The sequence below is a fragment of the Coenobita brevimanus genome, chromosome 63 (assembly GCF_032717465.1).
Source record: "Coenobita brevimanus isolate Jiangsu-jjx chromosome 63, ASM3271746v2, whole genome shotgun sequence".
Classification (NCBI taxonomy): domain Eukaryota; kingdom Metazoa; phylum Arthropoda; class Malacostraca; order Decapoda; family Coenobitidae; genus Coenobita; species Coenobita brevimanus.
The window spans coordinates 26,995,924-27,016,348 of NC_137016.1; the positions used below are offsets into that span (position 1 = coordinate 26,995,924).

At 42.4% G+C, this 20,425-nt stretch overlaps 1 protein-coding gene across 1 annotated transcript in view; it reads right to left on the reverse strand.

The window, feature by feature from the left end:
* LOC145404401 (tyrosine-protein kinase CSK-like) overlaps positions 1–20,425 on the reverse strand; it is a 402,657-nt gene that overhangs the window by 13,999 nt on the left and 368,233 nt on the right. Inside the window, exon 6 of the mRNA XM_080275917.1 lies at positions 11,338–11,424. Within this exon, the coding sequence (XP_080132043.1) occupies positions 11,338–11,424 (87 nt within the window). The remainder of the gene's footprint in view (positions 1–11,337; positions 11,425–20,425) is intronic.

The window sequence follows — 20,425 nt, forward strand, 5'->3', positions numbered from 1 at the left end:
TATTCGAGTGAGGTTATTACGCTCATGAGGGACTAGTGTTGCTACCTCACCCCCCCTACCACATACTAATATTGTACAACAGAAAATGGACCCACTACAAGTGAGTTGCCCTTGCTTACCTTTAGAATACTTATTAATCTGCACGTGGTTAATGTCACGACATAACCCAATTGTAAACGTAAGAAAATAAAGATGATAATTTAAAGTGATATGTGTATACGAAGTAAACTGTGGCTTAACATAGAATATTGAGGATGAATTGTAATTCTATGTATAACCAAGTGTTTATAACAATGATGATGATGATGAGTGATGCCATTATAACATACTGAGAGGGTAAAATTGCAATTCCAGGTATGACTGAATAAATAGTCGAGTCCAGCTGGGCGGGTTTCATTACTCCGTTTCCCCCTCCAAGAGTGCAGGCGGCTACAGTCATACTTGGGGTCCACTGGTGGGAGGAGCGGGCCCGACCATGACCGACAACAGCGATGGGCGGTGCCAAAGTCTACGGAGGCAGCCTACCTACTATCGGCGCCGCCGCCAATCAGGACATCTTGGATAGTGAATGGGTAGACTCCGCAGGAATGTGAGTGTTGATAAACATCTTTACCCAGGCGATTGAAAGCCGGGAGCCGATACACTATGTCTGGTTCATTGTGAAGAAAATACAGCATTAGTTTACGTACTGGGGTAGGAGTTTACTGCCTGTGCCAGACAGTGTTAAATAACTGTGACACATTTAATGTGAGGAATGTGAGTGTAATATTCAGGAAGTCGGTACTGATATCGTGACATCGTTTAGATGCTAAAAAGAAGTAAATTAAAACTAATTAGTGTACATTGGATATTAAGAGTTGTGACTGATACTGGGCTGTCATAGAGAAGATTCTTGTGTACCACTGTGCTTTAAAGGCTGAGCTCAGTGCTCGCTGTCTGGCTGTTTGGGTAAATGATGAGATAAACACTGCATGAATGAGTGTGTGGAAAAAAAAAAAAAAAAAAAAAAGGCGGAACCCAACCTATAACATACCAGGGGGAACCCAACCTATAACATACCAGGAGGAACCCAACCTATAACATACCGGGCAGAACCCAACCTATAACATACCGGGCGGAACCCAACCTATAACATACCGGGCGGAACCCAACCTATAACATACCGGGCGGAACCCAACCTATAACATACCGGGCGGAACCCAACCTATAACATACCGGGCGGAACCCAACCTATAACATACCGGGCGGAACCCAACCTATAACATACCGGGCGGAACCCAACCTATAACATACCGGGCGGAACCCAACCTATAACATACCGGGCGGAACCCAACCTATAACATACCGGGCGGAACCCAACCTATAACATACCGGGCGGAACCCAACCTACAACATACCGGGCGGAACCCAACCTAAACATACCGGGCGGAACCCAACCTACAACATACCGGGCGGAACCCAACCTATAACATACCGGGCGGAACCCAACCTACAACATACCGGGTGGAACCCAACCTATAACATACCGGGCGGAACCCAACCTATAACATACCGGGCGGAACCCAACCTATAACATACCGGGCGGAACCCAACCTATAACATACCGGGCGGAACCCAACCTATAACATACCGGGCAAAACCCAACCTATAACATACCGGGTGGAACCCAACCTATAACATACCGGGCGGAACCCAACCTATAACATACCGGGCGGAACCCAACCTATAACACACCGGGCGGAACCCAACCTAAACATACCGGACATAACCCAACCTATAACATACTGGGCGGAACCCAACCTATAACATACTAGGCGGAACATATCAGCATGGACAACCCAGAGGGAAAGGAACAGGCAGAACATGATGGGGAGAACATAACCCATGGAACAGCCCAAAGGATAGTCGTGGAGGCCAGGGAAACAACGGAGGGAGAGGAGTACGAGACGGATGCTGTGGGGGTGATGATGGAACAAAGGGAGGAGGAGAGGGCCGAATCTGGGCTGCAAGAATGCTTAGAGAAGTGGCCAGCAGTCAAAGGCAGACAGATTGAGGCACACGAAAGCGTATACATGAGAGTCCTCATACCGGCTTTGCAAACCCTGCAAGAACAGAACAAGGCAGTCCATGATCACCTGACACAGTTGGAGAGCATGATGAGAATGGAAGGGAGGAACGAAATGAGCTTGAGGTCACTGGTACAGCCAGAGATGGTAGTGGTACATGAAGGACCGGCAAAGAGGCCGAGATACAACGACGGCACCGGAGACAAACAAATGTGGAAGACTAGGGAACCCCAGCGGGGGGAGCAAGGGCACACAAGAGGCCACGACTTTACATCAAGAAGAGTCAACAGTTAGCGGGCAAGGGCCAGAGTGGCAGAGGTCAGAAAACCCAAAACCAACTAGATGGGGAACAGAAGAGCCGACACACACTACCCCTATGAGCATCAAGCTGATAGCCTTCAGCTTGAAGGAATTGGTTGCCACCAAGAGGTTGCCACAGACCCAACTACCAACCTTTGAAGGAAATAGCCGGAGGGAGTACTGGGAGTTCATCCGTGCATTCGAACGGCACATTGGGAGGGCTGCAGTCCCAGAGGAATATAAGCTGCACATGTTCATGCAAGCACGTGCAGGGCCTTTCAGTAACAGAAAACAAATGTGCAACTATTTGGACCCAAGAGAGGGTTATAAGAAGGTGATGGCCATATTGGAGGACAGATACGAAGATGGACATCAGTATGTCCGAGAGATTGTGGAAGGAATACTTGAAGGGCCCATGATCAAAGATGAGGATGAAGGTGGCCTTAGAAAATTCACCGATGAGTTGGGGTCATGTATTTTGAGTCTAGAGACCATCGGGAGATCACGGGAGTTGGACACCATTCGCTCGATGGACACAATGTCGTGTCAGTTACCCGAGAAGGCACTTCTGCGGCATAAGGACAAAATCTTTGCCCATAAACGACACAGGTATTATCCTGACATTAAATGGTTGAAAACCTTTATTCTGGAGGAGGCAGACAGAGTAAGTGTGAGGAGGAGAACTGAGGAAAGGGGAGCATCTAACAAGTGAGCCATTGAGGTTGGTGCTAACAGGAATCCAGACGGGCATGTGATTGGCTTGGCCACCATTGGTGATGACGACTCTGCAAGTGAGAGAGACGTGTCGGCTGTGCAGGGGGCTGCACGCACTGGAGGGATGCAAGAAATCCCGCGCCATGAGTGTGGAAGAAAGGAGGGCTGCAGTCAAACGCCTCAAATATTGTTATGTTTGCTTGAACAATACCCGCTCGGCAGCTGAATGCTGGGCCTCAGTATGGTGTGACATTGGGGGTTGTACTGGGAAGCATTCGTGATGGATACACCCGAACTGGCCCAGGAAGGCAAAGGCAGGAGTCCCGGTACCATGGGGAACCCAGGAAGGGAGACGGAGCAAAAACGCAGATAGAGGATGAGATGAAGCCGAGAGATGATCATCATTGATACACTCAGTGGGAACGGGCGCATGGAAGCAAGCAGGGAGTACAACGAGCAGAGCTGGAGAGGAGAAGTGCTTCCTGTGGATAGGCCGACAAATGGGATGAGGCAGGCATCGAGGGGGCACTTAAGAGGCCCAGGCTCGAAAGGGGCATGGGCGGGAACAAACGACTCACCGCCACGACAGGGACAACATGGATGTATGGGCGGCTTCGCAAGGTGGCGTTGCCCATTGTTGAGGTAAAGGTGGCTAGTGAAGGAGCGGATGCTATGGTCCAGACGAGGGCACTTTTGGACTCTGGCAGCAACCATCCCTTGTGTACGACCCAGTTGGCAAGCAGTCTAGGGGCACCATGGAGAACCATATGGGTAACACTAGACATTATAACTCTGGAGACGGTGCAGCGAACTGAGGATACAGACTTAGTAGTTAGCAGCAGGCATTCCCGTAAACCGAACCAGAGGATATCACTGCCTGGGGTGATTGTCACTCAGCGACTTCCTGCAGTGCTGAAGGACTCAGTAGCCTCTGTACAGGACATGGCATTATGAAGTCATTTGGTGGGAATAGAGCCACTGAACACGTAGGAAGGTGAGGTGCAACTACTGATTGGTCTTGATGCACCACAAGCAATGATGCCTCTGGAGGTCATGGCCGGGCATAGTGGAGAACCTTTTGCAATAAGGAAACCGCTGGGATGGACCGTCAGTGGACCTGTACGTCAGCGTGCTGAGGTGGAAGACAGACTAGATAAGGTAGGATGAGTGGCCGTAGTCGACTGCAACTCCCAGGAAACATGATTGGAGGAGCAAGTGCGATGGTTTTGGGAACTGGATGCAAGTTATCTGAAGAAGGGAGATGGCCTATCCATTGAAGACAGCAGGGTGATGAAATTGTGGTCAGGCACAGCAACAAAGGTGATGGAACACTACCAACTCCCTATACCATTCAGAGGAAATCCACCCAAGCTCCCAGACAACAGGTTAATGGCATTGAGGAGGTTAGAGTTTCTTGAAGAAGAGGCTGCTCAGAGATCCACCCTTATGCCGGCACTATGCAGAGGAGATGCAGCTGCTGCTAGACGAAGGTTATGCCAAATCAGTTCCCGATAATGAACTTCACACAAGGCCTCATGTGACCTGGTATCTGACACACCATCTGGTGTTAAAAGGATGTCACATTTGTCGTCGAGTCCATTGGAAGAAGTCACTGCAAAGACAAGCTGACCTCCCTGCCGAAAGGGTATGCATGGTGAAGGCGCAGTTCACGCATACTGGAGTGGATTGCTTTGGACCATTCACTGCAAAGCAGGGTAGGAAATGGGTGAAATGGTGGTGGTGTCTGTTCATTTATCTGAACTCGAGAGCCATACATCTGGAGATTCTCGATGGACTGGATGCTGATTGTTTCCTCAATGCAATAACATGCTTCTCAGCAAGGAGGGGTATACCAGAGCGAATTCGTTCTGACGATGGAACAAACATGATTAGAGTAGACAAGGAACTCCGGGCTGCAGCCCTCAGCTGGGAAAAGGACGACAAGGTCCACAATGCATTGTTAAGGAAGGGAACTGAGTGGGAGTTCAACCCCCCACATGCATCGCACACAGGCAGTGTCTGGAAGCGACAGATCCGGACAGTCAGGAAGGTCTTGCAAGCGATAAGAGGCGCGCAAGTCGTGAACGACGAGTGACTCCACAGGCTCTTCTGTGAAGTCGAGAAGATAGTCAATGGGAGGCCCATCACCCCGATCTCTAACGATGTCAGCGACCTTGAAGTGCTTACCCCACTGAATATTCTAAGCCCTAATGGTACCCCACTGCTTGTTAGGAGGTAAAGCCAAAGAGCCTATAGGCGACATCTACCGGAAAAGTTGGAAGCACACTCAGTTCCTAACGGACCAGTTCTGGAAGCGATGGTTGAAGGTGTACCTATCATCCTTACGACAATGCCAGAAACAGTTCAAGCGGCTGCGTAATTTTCAAGTGGGGGACCTGGTATTGGTGACAGATTGGAATGTACCCCATAATCACTGGGTTCTGGGAAGGCTGATAGAGGCGAATCCCGGTGAGGATGGTGTGGTGAGACATGTGGAGGTCAGGACAACCGCATGCAAAACCCTGAACTGCCCTGCAAACAAGCTGTGTCTGCTGGAAGGGAGCAGCGGGTGAAAGGGTATGGTATTGGTCATAACCGACCAACAGGGGGTCTTACCACATCTGACAAGGTAAAGAGAGAGAGAGAGAGAGAGAGAGAGAGAGAAAGAAGGGGGGAAGGATGCTGACGCAATGTTTATGTGTACGGTACGGCCGCATAAGCATAACATCCATTAGCTTGAAGATAAGAGTGAACACCATGCCCTGAAACAGACGCTATGGGTGAGTGTGGCTCAGCGTGTGTGTAGCTGGAATGAGTGCAGGACAAGGCAGCAGTGATCCTGTGGATTATTTAGGCAGATAATCCGAAGGGTGGAGTTCACGCGCAACGTGCGACTCCACGACTATCCTGTGAAGGTGCTATTTGAGTTAGGATACTACGCTCGTGAGGGACTAGTGTTGCTACCTCACACCCCCTACCCACACACTAATATTGTACAACAGAAAATGGACCCACCACATGTGAGTTGCCCTTGCTTACCTTTAGAATACTTATTAATCTGCACGTGGTTGATGTCATGACATAACCCGATTGTAAACGCAGGAAAACGAGGATGAGAATTTAAAGTGATATGTGTATACAAAGTAAACTGCGTTATAGCATAGAATATTGGGGATGAATTGTAATTCTGTGTATAACCTAGTGTTTATAACAGTGATGAGTGATGCCATTATAACATACTGAAAGAGTAAAATTGCAATTCCAGGTATGACCGAATAAATAGTCAAGTCCAGCTGGACGGGTTTCATTACCCCGTTTCCCCCTCCAAGAGTGCAGGCAACTACACTGACCATGCTATGATTACTTTCGAGTTTGAAATTCCCAAACCCCCTTTCTATACAAGGAGTATCGGGCTTAGAAACTTCAGGAATACTGTATTCACCATTAAATGATCTGGTGAATTTATGTAATAATGAGCATAGGTCTAACTTTGATCATCATTATCCAGAAAAGTCATAAAACAATCACTGTACATGATAATTCTCTGTGGTATGGTCAATCCATCATTTCTTTGCATAGACAATGCAGGAAAGCAGAACATGAATGGCGCTTTTATTAGACCAAACAGCTTCGTTTGTGTTATGCTTGGTGAGAAGGGCTGATGATCCAAAGGCACCATACTGTAATGAGCCAAATGGCAAAGGAAAAGCATGATAAAGTTGATTTATGCTGTAGAAGAAACAAGAACAAAAAATGCTGCCAACTGTTATGAATAATCTTATCGGTCAGAAGAATATAAATGGCAAACCAACTTCTGTATCTGATTTCCAACTGATTTCCAACTTCATTTTATGCTTGACTCCTAAGACATCTTGCACATAAAATGAATTATGCTTCTCTCAGTAAGGAATACTCAGTTAAATTCCAATAACAGTGCACAAGAGACCATGTGCTTTTATCACTTCATCCATTGGATGTAAGTTAAATGTTATAACAGAGATCTTAATAAAACATAATGTGTACAAACATGCAGAAGACTTCATCTGTAAATTAGTCAACAGATGCTTCTTATAAGGCAACTTACTACAGTCCGAGAAACGGTCAGAACTGACCCCTACTTAACAAGTTTAGTCTCAATTGTTGAGAGTATGTTAAACTGTTGTCCCATCTCCAAACTGTCACTTTTGCCCACGATTGTTGAGCGAGCTATACTACAGTAACTCCTCGTTTTTTGCTACTTGGATGTCCCGCCAAAACCGCATAAAATGTGAAATGTCAAAGTGAGAAGTTAAGAATCAATGGGAAAAATAAAGGAGCGTTCCGGTGGGACATGTACTTACCCTATCATAAAGTACTATAACACCAATCAGGCCTACCCAAAATGAAATAAAGAGTGTTTACTAGTGCTAAAACAGCATAACACAATAAACATGTACCTGAAAAGACATTAAAGCTGTTATAAAGAGCTGCAACACCAAAAATCCTTAACAGAAATAAAGTGAAGACTGGCTTGAGTGGCAAGTGAAGATGTGTTGAGTAGATGGGCTAGTTACTAGGTGACATGGGCCTCTCCAGGGAAGCCCCAACACCTAGGCCGAAGCCCTCAAAGCCAAACTCAGGCTCCAGCACCTCCACTTCCTCTCTGTCCACTTCTCCTCCTTCATCCACCCCTGCTGGCACGTCCAAGTCTTGCAGAATAGCAGCCAAATTCTCTCTCCTGAAAATATCATGTAATCCAGGCTTGTCTCTGCTCCTGTATGTTTCTGTTGTAGACGGCCATCACTTGAGACTTCAGATCAGTCAAGGTCGATAGGATGCTGGTAGCCTCAGGCATAGTCCTGGTGTATGCATCGAAGGTGGTTGCCATGTCGGTTATGGTGGACAGGGTCTAGGAAAATCTCTGCTTGCTCATCTTGCCCAATGCAGTGTGCTCTGGCCTTTTCGTTCTTCTCTTCACTAGAGTTCATCTCTTCCTCTGTTATGTCTACCACACCTGAGTCTAGGTTGTACTGTGTCAAGTGTTGTCTTACAGCCATTTCATCCACCTCTGATGCATCTTGGCTTGTGTTTCTGATAGCTTCCACAGAGGCCGCCAGAGTGTCGTCTTCCCTCTGCCGCTCACCATCCACAGTCAGGTGAGGGAAGTTTCTTCCACCCGTGTGCTATAGTGGTTGAGGTAACTCTGTCGCCATCGGCTGCTGGCTGGGAACAGCGAAATGTAGGGAAATCAGCGAAGTGTGAGACTACTTGGAAACTTTTTTCTTGCGCGAAACACGAGGCATCGAAGTAAAATGCCTCCAAATACGAGGAATTACTGTAGATTAATTCGTATCATTACTGGAACGAAACTGAACTGTTCCTCCCGTTCAGTAGGAATACCAGAAATACCACTCAAATGAAACTGCATTAACAAAGATTCAGGATGATATGGTTCTGAACATCTGCAGCCTGATGTCCTCTTTTTTGGTTCTGTTGGGTCTGTCTGTGGCTTTCAACACAGCAGATCACAAACTACTGCTACATGACTTGCAGTTTTATAGTCTGTCATAATGGTCTTTCACTCCTTAAGTTGTATCTGTCTGACAGCTCTCAGAGAGAAGCTGTGAACAACACTTACTCGAACGCAGTTTCCCTTCAGTTTGGTGTTTCTCCTGGATCTGCTTTAGGTCCATTTTATTTACAGTTATAAGAGTAGTTTGTTATCTCTACTTGATGCACAGGATATGTCCCATTCCTGGTATTTTCATGCTAATGACACTCGGCTTCACATTACAGTAACATATTTAAGATACCGAGAACAAAGTGGAATCCCTGACGACTGATATTAAAATCTGGATGGCAAAGAGGAGATTTAAGCTGAATGATGGTAAAACAGAAATCATCATTATCAGAGGAAACAAAAGGGATAATGACACTAATATCCTGACCCTGAAGACTGGCAAGTCATAACTCCATCCTGCTAGTTTCAACTGGAACTTGGGTGTATATTTTCATTAAAAAGTAAACTATAAAGAACATACTAACCAAACTGTGAGAGGGTGTAACCTGCACATCAGAATCCTGTACTCTGTGAGACAGCTGCTGCATATACGTTGCCTCATAACACTGGCCCATGCTATGGACTTGTATCATATCGATTATTGTAATTCGTTACAGACTGGCTTCCTGAATAATCTATTAATGAAGGTTCAATCTGTGTTGAATAAAGCAGCAAGGCTTATCTTTGGTCTCCCTCCAAGAACCACGACCACCTTATTTCTAACAGAGTTGCACTGGTTGCCAATAAAGGCTAGAACTGAAATTAAAATATACCTTGTTACTTTCAAGGTTCTTAAGTCTGGCAAACCAAATTGTACCTTATTACTTTCAAGGTTCTTAAGTCTGGCAAACCAAGATATCTTGCTGAAGTGTTAAAACTTCAGCTGACATGCCCAGGTGTGACGTTATAAAAGTGAAGCTGATTCCTTGCACCTTGATGAACCTGCAACTGTTCATCAGTCGCCTTTCACTGACTGGTCTTTACCCTATACAGCTGCTAAGTTATATAATACATTGCCATTATTCATGAGGCAAATGACTTGCTGAATCTTTTAAAGGGCAACTCAAAGCCTTTCTCTTTCTGAGAAGCTACAATCTGGGGAGAGGTGTTGTGATGGATGAATATAGGGTTAATTAGTCCCCCCTTTCTTTTTTCTTCCCTTTAGCTGGTGAAATCAGTTTTGTATATGAGTGATGTCATAACTCTTGTAACTGTAAAAGTGTATGAGTGTTGAGTGCTAGTGAATTTCCTAAGAAGTATTGGCACTTTTAAGAAACAGAAGAGGAAATGATTATTATTATTACAAGGTCTGTTCAGAAAGTATCTGATCTTAGGCTCTAAATAAATAAATACCTAACCTGTTGAGCTAGGACACTAATCCCCCCCTCAAAGTAGGCCTTTTTTGACTTGACACATGTAGCCCAGCATTCTTTCCACTGCCTGAAACATTTTTCAAAGTAGGTTTTGGGTATCTCCTGCAGGTGCTCTGTTGCATTCGCCATGATCTTTTCTTCTCTTATCTCCAATCGGTAAACCCTTCAGTGGAGTTTAAAGTTTCGGGAAGAACCAAAAGTCACACAGAGCCATGTCTGGTGGGTAGGGAGCCTGCTGGAACTGTGGGATGTTATGCTTGGCCCAAAATTTCTGAATCAGTTGAGAATGATAAGCAGGGGCATTGTCATAGTGCAGCTTCCAAGTTGTCGCATTCCAAAGGTCTGGTCTCTTTCACTGAACTGCATCATGAAGATGGAGGATAACACTGAGACAGAAATGTTTGTTGACCGTCTCACCTGGTGTGTATTCATGATGCATAACACCACGGTAGTAAAAGAAAAAAAAAAGTTAACATGCATTTCTCCTTGCTGTGGACCTGTTGTGTTTTTTATAGATGAGGAGACCCTGCATGCTTCCACTGGGACAACTGAGCTTGGGTTTCTGGGTCGTCCCCCTACACACGCTGAGGAGACCCTGTATGTTTCCACTGGGTTGACTGAGCTTGGGTTTCTGGGTCGTACCCGTACACCAAAGTCTCACCTCCAGTGATAACAGTCTTCAGAAAGTCTGGATAGCGATTTGCACACCCCAACATGTCTTAAGCAACATTCACCTGAGCAAAGAGATCATGACATGTGCAATGAAGCACCTGCAGGAGATACTGAAAACCAACTTTGCAAAATGTTTCAGGCAGTGAAAAGAACACTGGGCTAGTCAGACGGGGCCGACTTTGAGGGGGATTTGTGTCCTAGCTCAACAGGTTAGCTTTGTAGTTTTTTGGAGCCTAGAGTCAGATACTTTTTGAACAGACCTTGTATTATTATTACTATTATTATTTTTATTATTATTATTATTATTATTATTATTATTATTATTATTATCACTCTCATCTTAAATGTCAGGACCAACTGCCTAGCCCCAGGCTCCTAAGCTCCTCATGGGGCAATGTAGGATTGGATGATGGATGGATAGATTATTATTATTATTTACTTTGAACTAATAATGAAAGTATATCAATAAAAGTGGATTATAAGAAGAACCTTCTATAAAAGGATGCAGTCTAATTATAAATAAGAAGTGTTTACAACCCTGTCCTAGGATACAGACTTATGGCATCAGGAATGTAATGGTAGAGGATCACATCAGTGGCCCATCATCCAGCCCTTACTAAGTATCCTATATATTCATAAAAGAGAGAGTCAATTGTTAAACATCTGCACCTACCTCCACAAGCTTTGTTAGATGTTCAAAATACTCCTCTTCATCTATAGTCATCTTGTCACCCTTCAATATAACTCGGTAATGTTCAACCTGAAAATACAAAAATGATTTATGATTGATAATATTCTCTCCCTCCCTCTCTCTCTCTCTCGTAACCATACTATGCAACTGTAACCATGCTATGTAGCCATACCTTGTAACCCTATATATATAACCATACATTCACAATATCTTAAACTTGTGTAGGTGACCAATAGTGCATGTATCAGCTGATTTCAAAAACTGCATAGCAAGCAAAGTCTGTTGCTGGATCCATCAACCTCCATGGGCTCAGTGGCAAACTGAAGGGCCGGTAAAGAACCCGTTGGACCCGTGGTTGTCTTTTCCAAATAAATTTCCGTTATATATACACCACGACCTCTGGATTACTCCTAACTGGGGATATGAGAGAGGGGTGAAACGCACTCTCTCTCTCTCTCTCTCTCTCTCACACACACACACACACACACACACACACACACACACACACACACACACGAACGAACAGCCAGAGAGAGCAGACGTCCCAGCCATCGCTGCTAACCTTAAGTAGTTTCAGGAATTTTGTCTGTCCTGTCTCCTAAGGTCTTGTTTTAAATTTAAAATAATGAAAGTTAATAGACTACCCAAAATGTAAAGATTTATTGGCTAGAGTATACATGAATGTTTGTAGTATTTTTCGGTAAGAGCTGTTTTGGTACTTTAACCAACATCAAACATGGCTGAAAATGTAAACAATGAGGGACTCGAATTTCAAGGATTTGATAGAAATACCAATGTCATGGACCTAGTTAAAACATTAATTATGAGGATTAGTGAACTTGAAAAGAAAGTAGAGAATCTAGTGATAAAGGATGTGTCTGAAAATACGGAGACTACCATACAGAGTCTGATCCAGTCCAATGAAACAGCCAATGAAGAAATTAGAAATCTGAAGCGGGAAAATGTCAAATTGAGGAGGAAACTAGAAGAGAGTACTAATAAAACGGAGAAGGTGAGTAGTGTATTAGAAGAACATAAGGCAAAGTGGGCACATGTAGAAGAAGAACAGAAAGAAGTGGTCAGCTTAAGAGAAATCATCCAGGAAGAAAGGGAAATGAACAAGAAAAAAATGGAAGAAAATGTGGTGAAAATACTGAAGAAAAGAGAAAATAGTGAGAGAAACTGTAGAAAGGAACAGATGTGTGGTAATATTTGGAAACAGGGAAGAGGAAGAAAAGGTTAGGTTCGTAAGACTCGAGAGAGACACGAACCTGGTGAGAGGAATATTAGGCAAGATTGACCCCGAAGGAGACAAGTGGGTAAAAGAAATTGAGGAAGTAAGGAGGATAGGGCCTTATAAGAAAGGGGCAACAAGACCAATGAGAGTCAAGTTTACATCAGAAAGTGTAATAAATGAGATACTTAAAGTGACCTGGATATTAAGCAAAGAGGCAGGGATGGAAAATATGATAATAATAAGAAAAGATTTGAATGAAGAAGAAAGAGAAGTTTTAAAATCATTGAAGGAAGAAGTAAAGGAAAAAAATGATAAGAGGACAGAGGAAGAATGTAATACTCTTTTTTAGAGAGTAATGGATATGAAAGTAAGGAAGTGGTATTTAAGGAAATAGAAGTGAAGGAAACTAAGGGGGGTGGCTGTGAAAGATCAGAAGTTGAGGAAGTGGTACGGACAGACAGTAGGAGAGAAGAGGGTATTAACCCCTACACTGCGGGCATGTTTACCGATGTTTTGCGTGTGCCGCGGGGTTATTCGGGCTCCGACAGACTCTCAAAAAATATTTGCCAAAAATCAGTTATTAGTCCTAGAATATTAAAATTACATACGCTTATGGCACATACCTTCAGCTTTCTCCTGGAATGTTTGTTGAGCCTTCGTCAGTTACCGTAGGACTTGTGGAGACCTCTGAATTTGGGTAACGAAGTCTCCACTTTACACTTCCTGACAACCCGTAATATGATTACCACAGCCAGATATTAACACTATAAACACTACTCTATGATTTTCAAGTAGTTTGGGATCCATACTCCAAAAAAAAACCCACTGTGAAAGCAATGAAAATTATGAGCAATGAAAATTAATTATGCGCTAGTTCGCTATTGGTACTCTGTCATTTATTATTCATAAAACCCTTCACACTTTATATTTCTATTACTATATAACACTTATATATATCTACAGTCTTTATCTATAAGTTTCCTTCAGTAGTATTAGTTTATTGTCACTGTAGGGATTCAATTTCTTTCAGTAAAATACAGTACTGTACGTAGCATTCACTGTATACTAGCATTAAGAGTGAATGTCACTTTCATCTTCACTCTCATAACTCACAGTATTCAGACATGCTAGAATGAAACTTTCACTTTCATTACTCCTAGGGTATATACTCGTATTCTTATAATACTACTCATTTACATTTCTATTTACGTTCTCTATTTTATTTACTTTATTTACATTTCTATTTTATTTACACTGTGTTATGCACTGTCACTTGAAGTAACTTATAAAACTATTTTCCACTGTTCATGTATATTTACATTCATTACTTTCACTTGCTGTTTACACATTATTTACAATTCCACTTGCACTGTTTTACTCAATAGAAAGATCGTAGTCACTCTTTTATCAATTGTCAGCCCTTTACCTCTTTCCACATGAGGTTTAGTAGGGGGTAAAGGTCACGGGGCCCTTTGCATGGGGGTGAAAAAGTCCCTGAAGTCACCAAGAGGAAACAGATGTACCCCCACTTCGGAAGATGAGAGTAAACTAATAAGGGAGGGCCGAGTGGAGGTCTACTTAGGGGATATTCAGTGCTACCAACGTTAGCTCTTGAAACAGCTATGTATAGCACTGAAATGATTGGCAGGAAATCTAGACAATACATTATAAATTAGGTAGTTCCAGGTGAATGTAAATATCACTTAGGATTCTCCTTTGCCTCCTTATATGTATATTTATTACGAAAATAGATTATACGGCATATTTCAAGGGGGAAAAAAACAGCGAAAATTAGCGAACGAGTGCACGTGAGGTGTTGTCAGGTGATAATTAGCCAATTCCAGGTGTATGGCACTCTCACTTACCTTATTTCTTTCTTGTATATACAGTATTATTTGGTATAAGAATAGGGCATAGGGCTTATTTCAATGGATGAAATCAGTGAAAAATTCCAAGGAAGATTTACTTAGCGTAGCACGGCCGGGCAGGCGAGAGGATAGGGTAATGGAGGGGGAGTAGGGAGGGGAGTCAAGAACGGGGAGAAATGGCTAAATTGTCAACAATGGATGGGAGTACAGATGAGATTAGGAGTGCTGACTAATGCTGGACATTGGCAGTACTGATAGATGATACAAGCCCCCACTTGGAAGCCCGGGTAAATTCAAAATAACACAGAATCACAAAAGCGACGCCCCGCGGTATGATCCCTTGCTCCCAAGCATCACGAAGTGATGCCCCGTGGTTAAGGGGTTAAAAACGTCAAATAATTTGAAGGTGATATATACTAACGCTGATGGTTTCATAACGACAAGGATTAAAATTAACGATTTCTTGAGAGATCATGAACCTGATGTCATGTGCTTTGTAGAGACCAAATTAAGAGAAGATATTGATGTTCATTTGGGAGATGGTAAATGCAAACTGTGGAGAAAAGACAGAAAAGAAAAAACGGGAGGAGGAGTGATGATAGCAGTGAAGAACAACATAAATGTAGATACTGTGGAAATGGGAGAAGGCAGGGCTGAAGTGATATATATGAAATTAGAAACTGGAGAGAATGTTAAGAGAGATATGAAGGTAGTGTATGTTCCCCCAAAGACGAGAGCATGGAAGGATGACGAATACCATGAGATGTTGTCAGATATGGCTAGCTATTTACAAAAAATAACTGAGAAAAGCAATAATATAATTTTGGTGGGCGACTTTAACTGTAAAGAGGTGAACTGGGAGGAATGGTACTCGGGAGGCGGCGAGGATTCATGGAGCACTATGTTATTAAATATAATAATGAACAATGTGATGATGCAATGGGTCAAAGAAGAGACACGGTTTCGAGGTGAGGACACACCAGCAAGGTTAGATTTACTGTTTACCAACGAACCCGATGTAATAGAATCATTGAAATATCTCTGTCCTTTAGGAAAAGTGATCATGTGGTCATTGAGTTCCACATGTTGATAGGGAACGTCGAGCCAAGAGACAAGCTTCATAGACAGAGAAGATACAACTTTGGGAAAGCAAATTTTACAGGATTGAGAAACTTTTTTTGAAAATGCAGATTGGAGAAAATTCAGAGAAACAAGAGAGATACAGAGGAAGTGGGATATCTTTCTAGACCTCTATAATTTGGGAGTGGAAAAATTTGTACCAAGAGTAAGTGGGAAAGAAAACAGGAAAAAGGAGTGGTTTAATTTAAGGTGTATGATAGCAAAAAAAGAGAGAGATAAGGCGTGGAACAATTGGAGAAAGAGAGGTAACAACAGAACAAAGGAAGTATATAAAAGAACAAGAAATGAATACACAAGAATATGTAGAGAAGAAGAAAGGAATTTTGAAAAAGGTATAATAGACAAATGCAAGGATGACCCAAATTGTTTTATAGATTTGTTAATGGCAAACTGAAACAAAAGGAAGGAATCACCTAACTGAAAGTAGAAGGAGAGGTCTATAAGGATGCGGCAATGCAAGCAGAAATAATGAACAAACGTTTCCAGTCAGTTTTCACTAAAGAAAAGGAGCTTGTGGAAGGGGAGGGAGTGATTAGAAATGTTCCGGTCATAAAAGATATAAAAGTGGAGGTACAGGAAGTGTATAAATTACTGGAAACTCAAGATGTAAGGAAAGCCCCAGGACCTGATGGAATTTCTAATTGGGTACAGAGGAATGCAGAGAACAACTGGTGGATAAAATTCAAAGTTTAATCGTATGCTCACTGGAAGAGGGGAAAGTGCCACAAGAATATAAGAGGGCAACTGTGGTACCAATTTACAAGGGAGGAAACAGGGAAGAACCCCTGAATTATAGACCAGTGTCTCTAACCAGCATGGTCGCAAAATTGTGTGAGAGAATCCTGAAATACAGATGGATAAAATATCTGGAAGAGATGAATATTTTGGCTGAATGTCAGTTTGGATTCAGAAGTGGAAGGTCATGTGTTTCTAATTTGTTAAGCTTTTACTCAAGAGCGATTGATGTGGTACAGGAGAGAGATGGTTGGGTGGATTGTGTGTACTTAGACTTAGAGAAGGCCTTTGACAAGGTATCTCATAAGAAACTAATGTGGAAACTAGAATATATAGGAGGACTGAAGGGGAAACTTCTGGAATGGATGAGAGACTTTTTGAGAGACAGACAAATGAGGACAGTAATAAAGGATAGGATGTCTGGATGGAGGGAAGTAACAAGTGGAGTCCCTCAAGGCTCGGTGTTGGCGCCAGTAATGTTCCTGATTTACGTAAATGATTTGGTAGATGGAGTGAACAGTTATGCAAGTCTGTTTGCTAATGATGTAAAGATCTTGAGGAAGGCAGAGGTTGAGGAGGATTGTAAAATACTGCAGGAAGATTTGGATAGGATACACGATTGGAGCCGGACGTGGGAAATGAAATTTAATGTAAAGAAATGTAAAATATTGGAAATGGGTAAAAGTACCAGGAGGCCATCACTGAATTATATGTTGGGTAATGAATTAATCACAAAAAGGAGAGAAGAGAAAGATTTGGGAGTGCTGGTCCAAGATAGTTTGTCACCAGAAAAGCACATTAACAAAATAGTTGGAGAGACTTATAAACTCTTGACTAACATAAGAGTAGCATTTCATTATATGGAGGAGAAGATGATGAAAAAATTGATAGTGGCCATGATCCGCCCCAGGTTAGAATATGCAGCAGAAGTGTGGTCCCCACACAAAAAGAAAGATATAAACAAGATTGAGAGAATACAAAGAACAGCAACCAAGATGGTCCCCTGTCTGGCAGACCTGTCATACAGAGAGAGGCTGGAAAAGCTGGATTTGCCTTTCTTAGAGGAAAGGAGAAAGAGGGGAGACATGACTGCAGTGTTCAGGACCATGGTGGGAGTAGATAAAATTGACCGAGAAGATCTGTTTTTATGGGATAAGAGAGCAACAAGAGGACACGGAATGAAATTGAAAAAGTCAAGCTGCTTGAAGGATATCAAGAAATATAGCTCTCCTTGCAGAAGTATAGACTTATGGAATAGCCTGGGCAAAGAGATCGTCCAGTCTAAAAACTTAAACGAGTTTAATGCTAAATTTGACTTATTGAGAAACAAACGGAAACCCACGAGCATAGTACATTCCGTGTATATCACAATTAGATATATTAGGTAAATACTTAAATATTTGGAACGACTTAGACAGAGAGGTGGTGCATGAGAAAAGCATTCATGTGTGTAAAGGTAGACTTGATAAATGTCGATATGGAGACAGGACAATATGAGCACTGCTCAATTCCTGTATACTACAAATAGGTAAATACACACACACACACACACACACACACACACACACACACACACACATTATGAATAAAAGTAATGATCAACCTAAGCTATTTTACAGCCACATACAAAGCAAAACCAAAGTTAAAGATAAAACATAGTTGATTACAGCTGGGGGGAGGGGAGTCAAATGGTGGGTGACAGAGTGACTTGGAGGCGTTTTGTCTGCGGCCACCCTTTGCGGGATTAGGGCGTCGGGCTATAGATAGATAGATAGATAGATAGATAGATAGATAGATTACAGATGACGGGATCATCTATACACAAGAGAAAGATATTTGTGAAACATTACATAAAAACTTCCAAACAGTTTTTACAAAAGAAAATAATTTTGAAAGAGGTGATATGGAACATGTATGCCCACATGTATTACCAGATAAATAAATATCAGAAAAAGAAGTACAGGAAGGGTTAAGTGAATCAGAAAATGGAAAAGCAAATGGTCCAGACAAAATTTCAGGTTGGGTGTTACATGAATGTGCAGAAGATTTAAGCAGACCACTGAATTTAATATTCATGGAATCCTTAGGTCAAGGTAAACTACCTGATACTGGTATTTGGAAGAAAGCAAACATTGTTCCCCTATTCAAGAAAGGGAATAGACAGAATCCACTCAATTCCCGACCAGTATCACTGACCGGTGTTGTAAGTTACTAGAAATGCTAATAAGAAAACTTTGGGTAAACCATCTAGAACAAAGTATGATAACAGAAAGGGAGTTCGGTTTTAGAAAGGGAAAATCATGTGTTACTCATCTGTTAAGCTACTATGATAGAGTTATAGAAACATCACAGAAAAGAGAAGGATGGGTGGACAGTATCTATTTAGATTTCAAGAAAGTATTTGACAGAGTACCACACCAAAGACTTTTATGGAGACTGTACCATCAAGGAGGTATCAAAGGCAATTTGTACTGTTGGATGCAGAATATTTTCAGAAAAAGGGAAATGAGAACAGTACTATGGGGAAATTACTCATCATGAAGGGAAGTGATTAGCGGAGTTCCACAGGGCTCAGTTCTGGCACCAATTATGTTTTTAGTACATATAAATGACACAGACATTAACAATGGAAATAGAAGCTATCTAAATGTGTTTGCGGATGATGCAAAAATACAAAGGAAATTTACTAACACAGATTCTTCCAAAGAGCTACAAGAAGAATTAAATATGCTTCATGAATGGAGCAATAAATAGCAAATGGAATTTAATGTGGACAAGTGTCGTGTAATTAAGTTTAGTAAAAGTGAGAAACGACCACACTGGGCTTATAAGTTAGGAAGATCAACCATACATAATCAGAAAGGGAGAAGGACCTAGGAGTCACTGTCAGAACAGACTATCTCCAGCTGACCACATCAATAAGAAGGTATATAACATGCATACATTGCTTGCTAATAAGAGAATAGCATTCATATACAGTATATAAATGAAGACATGCTGAGAAAGATAACAACATCATTCATCAGACAAACCCTGGACTATGCATCAGTAGTCTGGAATCCTCATCTCAAAAAACACATAGATAATATTGAAAGAGAGCAAAGGGCAGCTACAAGATGGGTATGAAGCTCAAGGGATCTAAGCTATGAAGAAAGACTAGAAAAGCTAAATCCACGAACACTACAGGAGAGAGGGAAAAGAGGAGCCATGATTATGTTATATAAATCCATCTCAGGGGAAGAAAAAATAGACATAAATGAATACATAATCTATGAGGAAGCATCAGCAAGAGGACACTGCAAAAAATTACATAAAAACAGCAGCAATGAAGACATAAGGAAATTCAACTGGTAGAGATGACTTCTATAGCAAGATGAGGAGAGTGGTGGCTGAACAGGGAGCCGTAGACAGAGGTGTTAATGAACAGTACAGAGCCCTCAAGAACAATCTCTTGAGAGTTACTGATGTAATATGCAGTTGGACAAGAGGACCACCAAGACATAATGAAACTTGGTGGTGGGATGAGGGTGTAGAAGCTGCAGTTAAGGAGAAAAGAAGGCTTTTCCGGGAATGGAAGAAGGGTGGTATAGAGAAGGAATACTTGGCTGTCAAGTGTAGGGCTAGAAGAGAGGTTCACAGGGCAAAGTCTGAGTCACAGAGACTTTTACTTGATAACCTAAATCATGGGAAAAGGAAAAATATGATACTAAGGTGGCAAATCAGATGAAGAGGGATAATCGGGATATTATAGGTAAGCAGTGTGTGAAGAATGATGAAGGAAGGGTAGTGGTGAACAGTGAGGATATTAAAGATGCATGGAGAGAGCATTATAGCTAGTTGCTGAATGAGGAGTTTGACTGGGACAGGGAAGATTTAGAGCCAGCAGATCCAGTGTTTGGCCCTTGGCCTTTGACTGATGATGCTATTGTGAGTGAGGCAATAGGCATGATGAAGGTGGGGAAGGCAGCAGATGTGTCTAGGTTGACTGCCGAAATGCTGAAGGCCTCAGGAGATATAGGGGTGAGGTTAGTCACTGACCTGATAAATATGATTATTTATGAGTGTGTTGTCCCAGATGATTGGCTGAAGA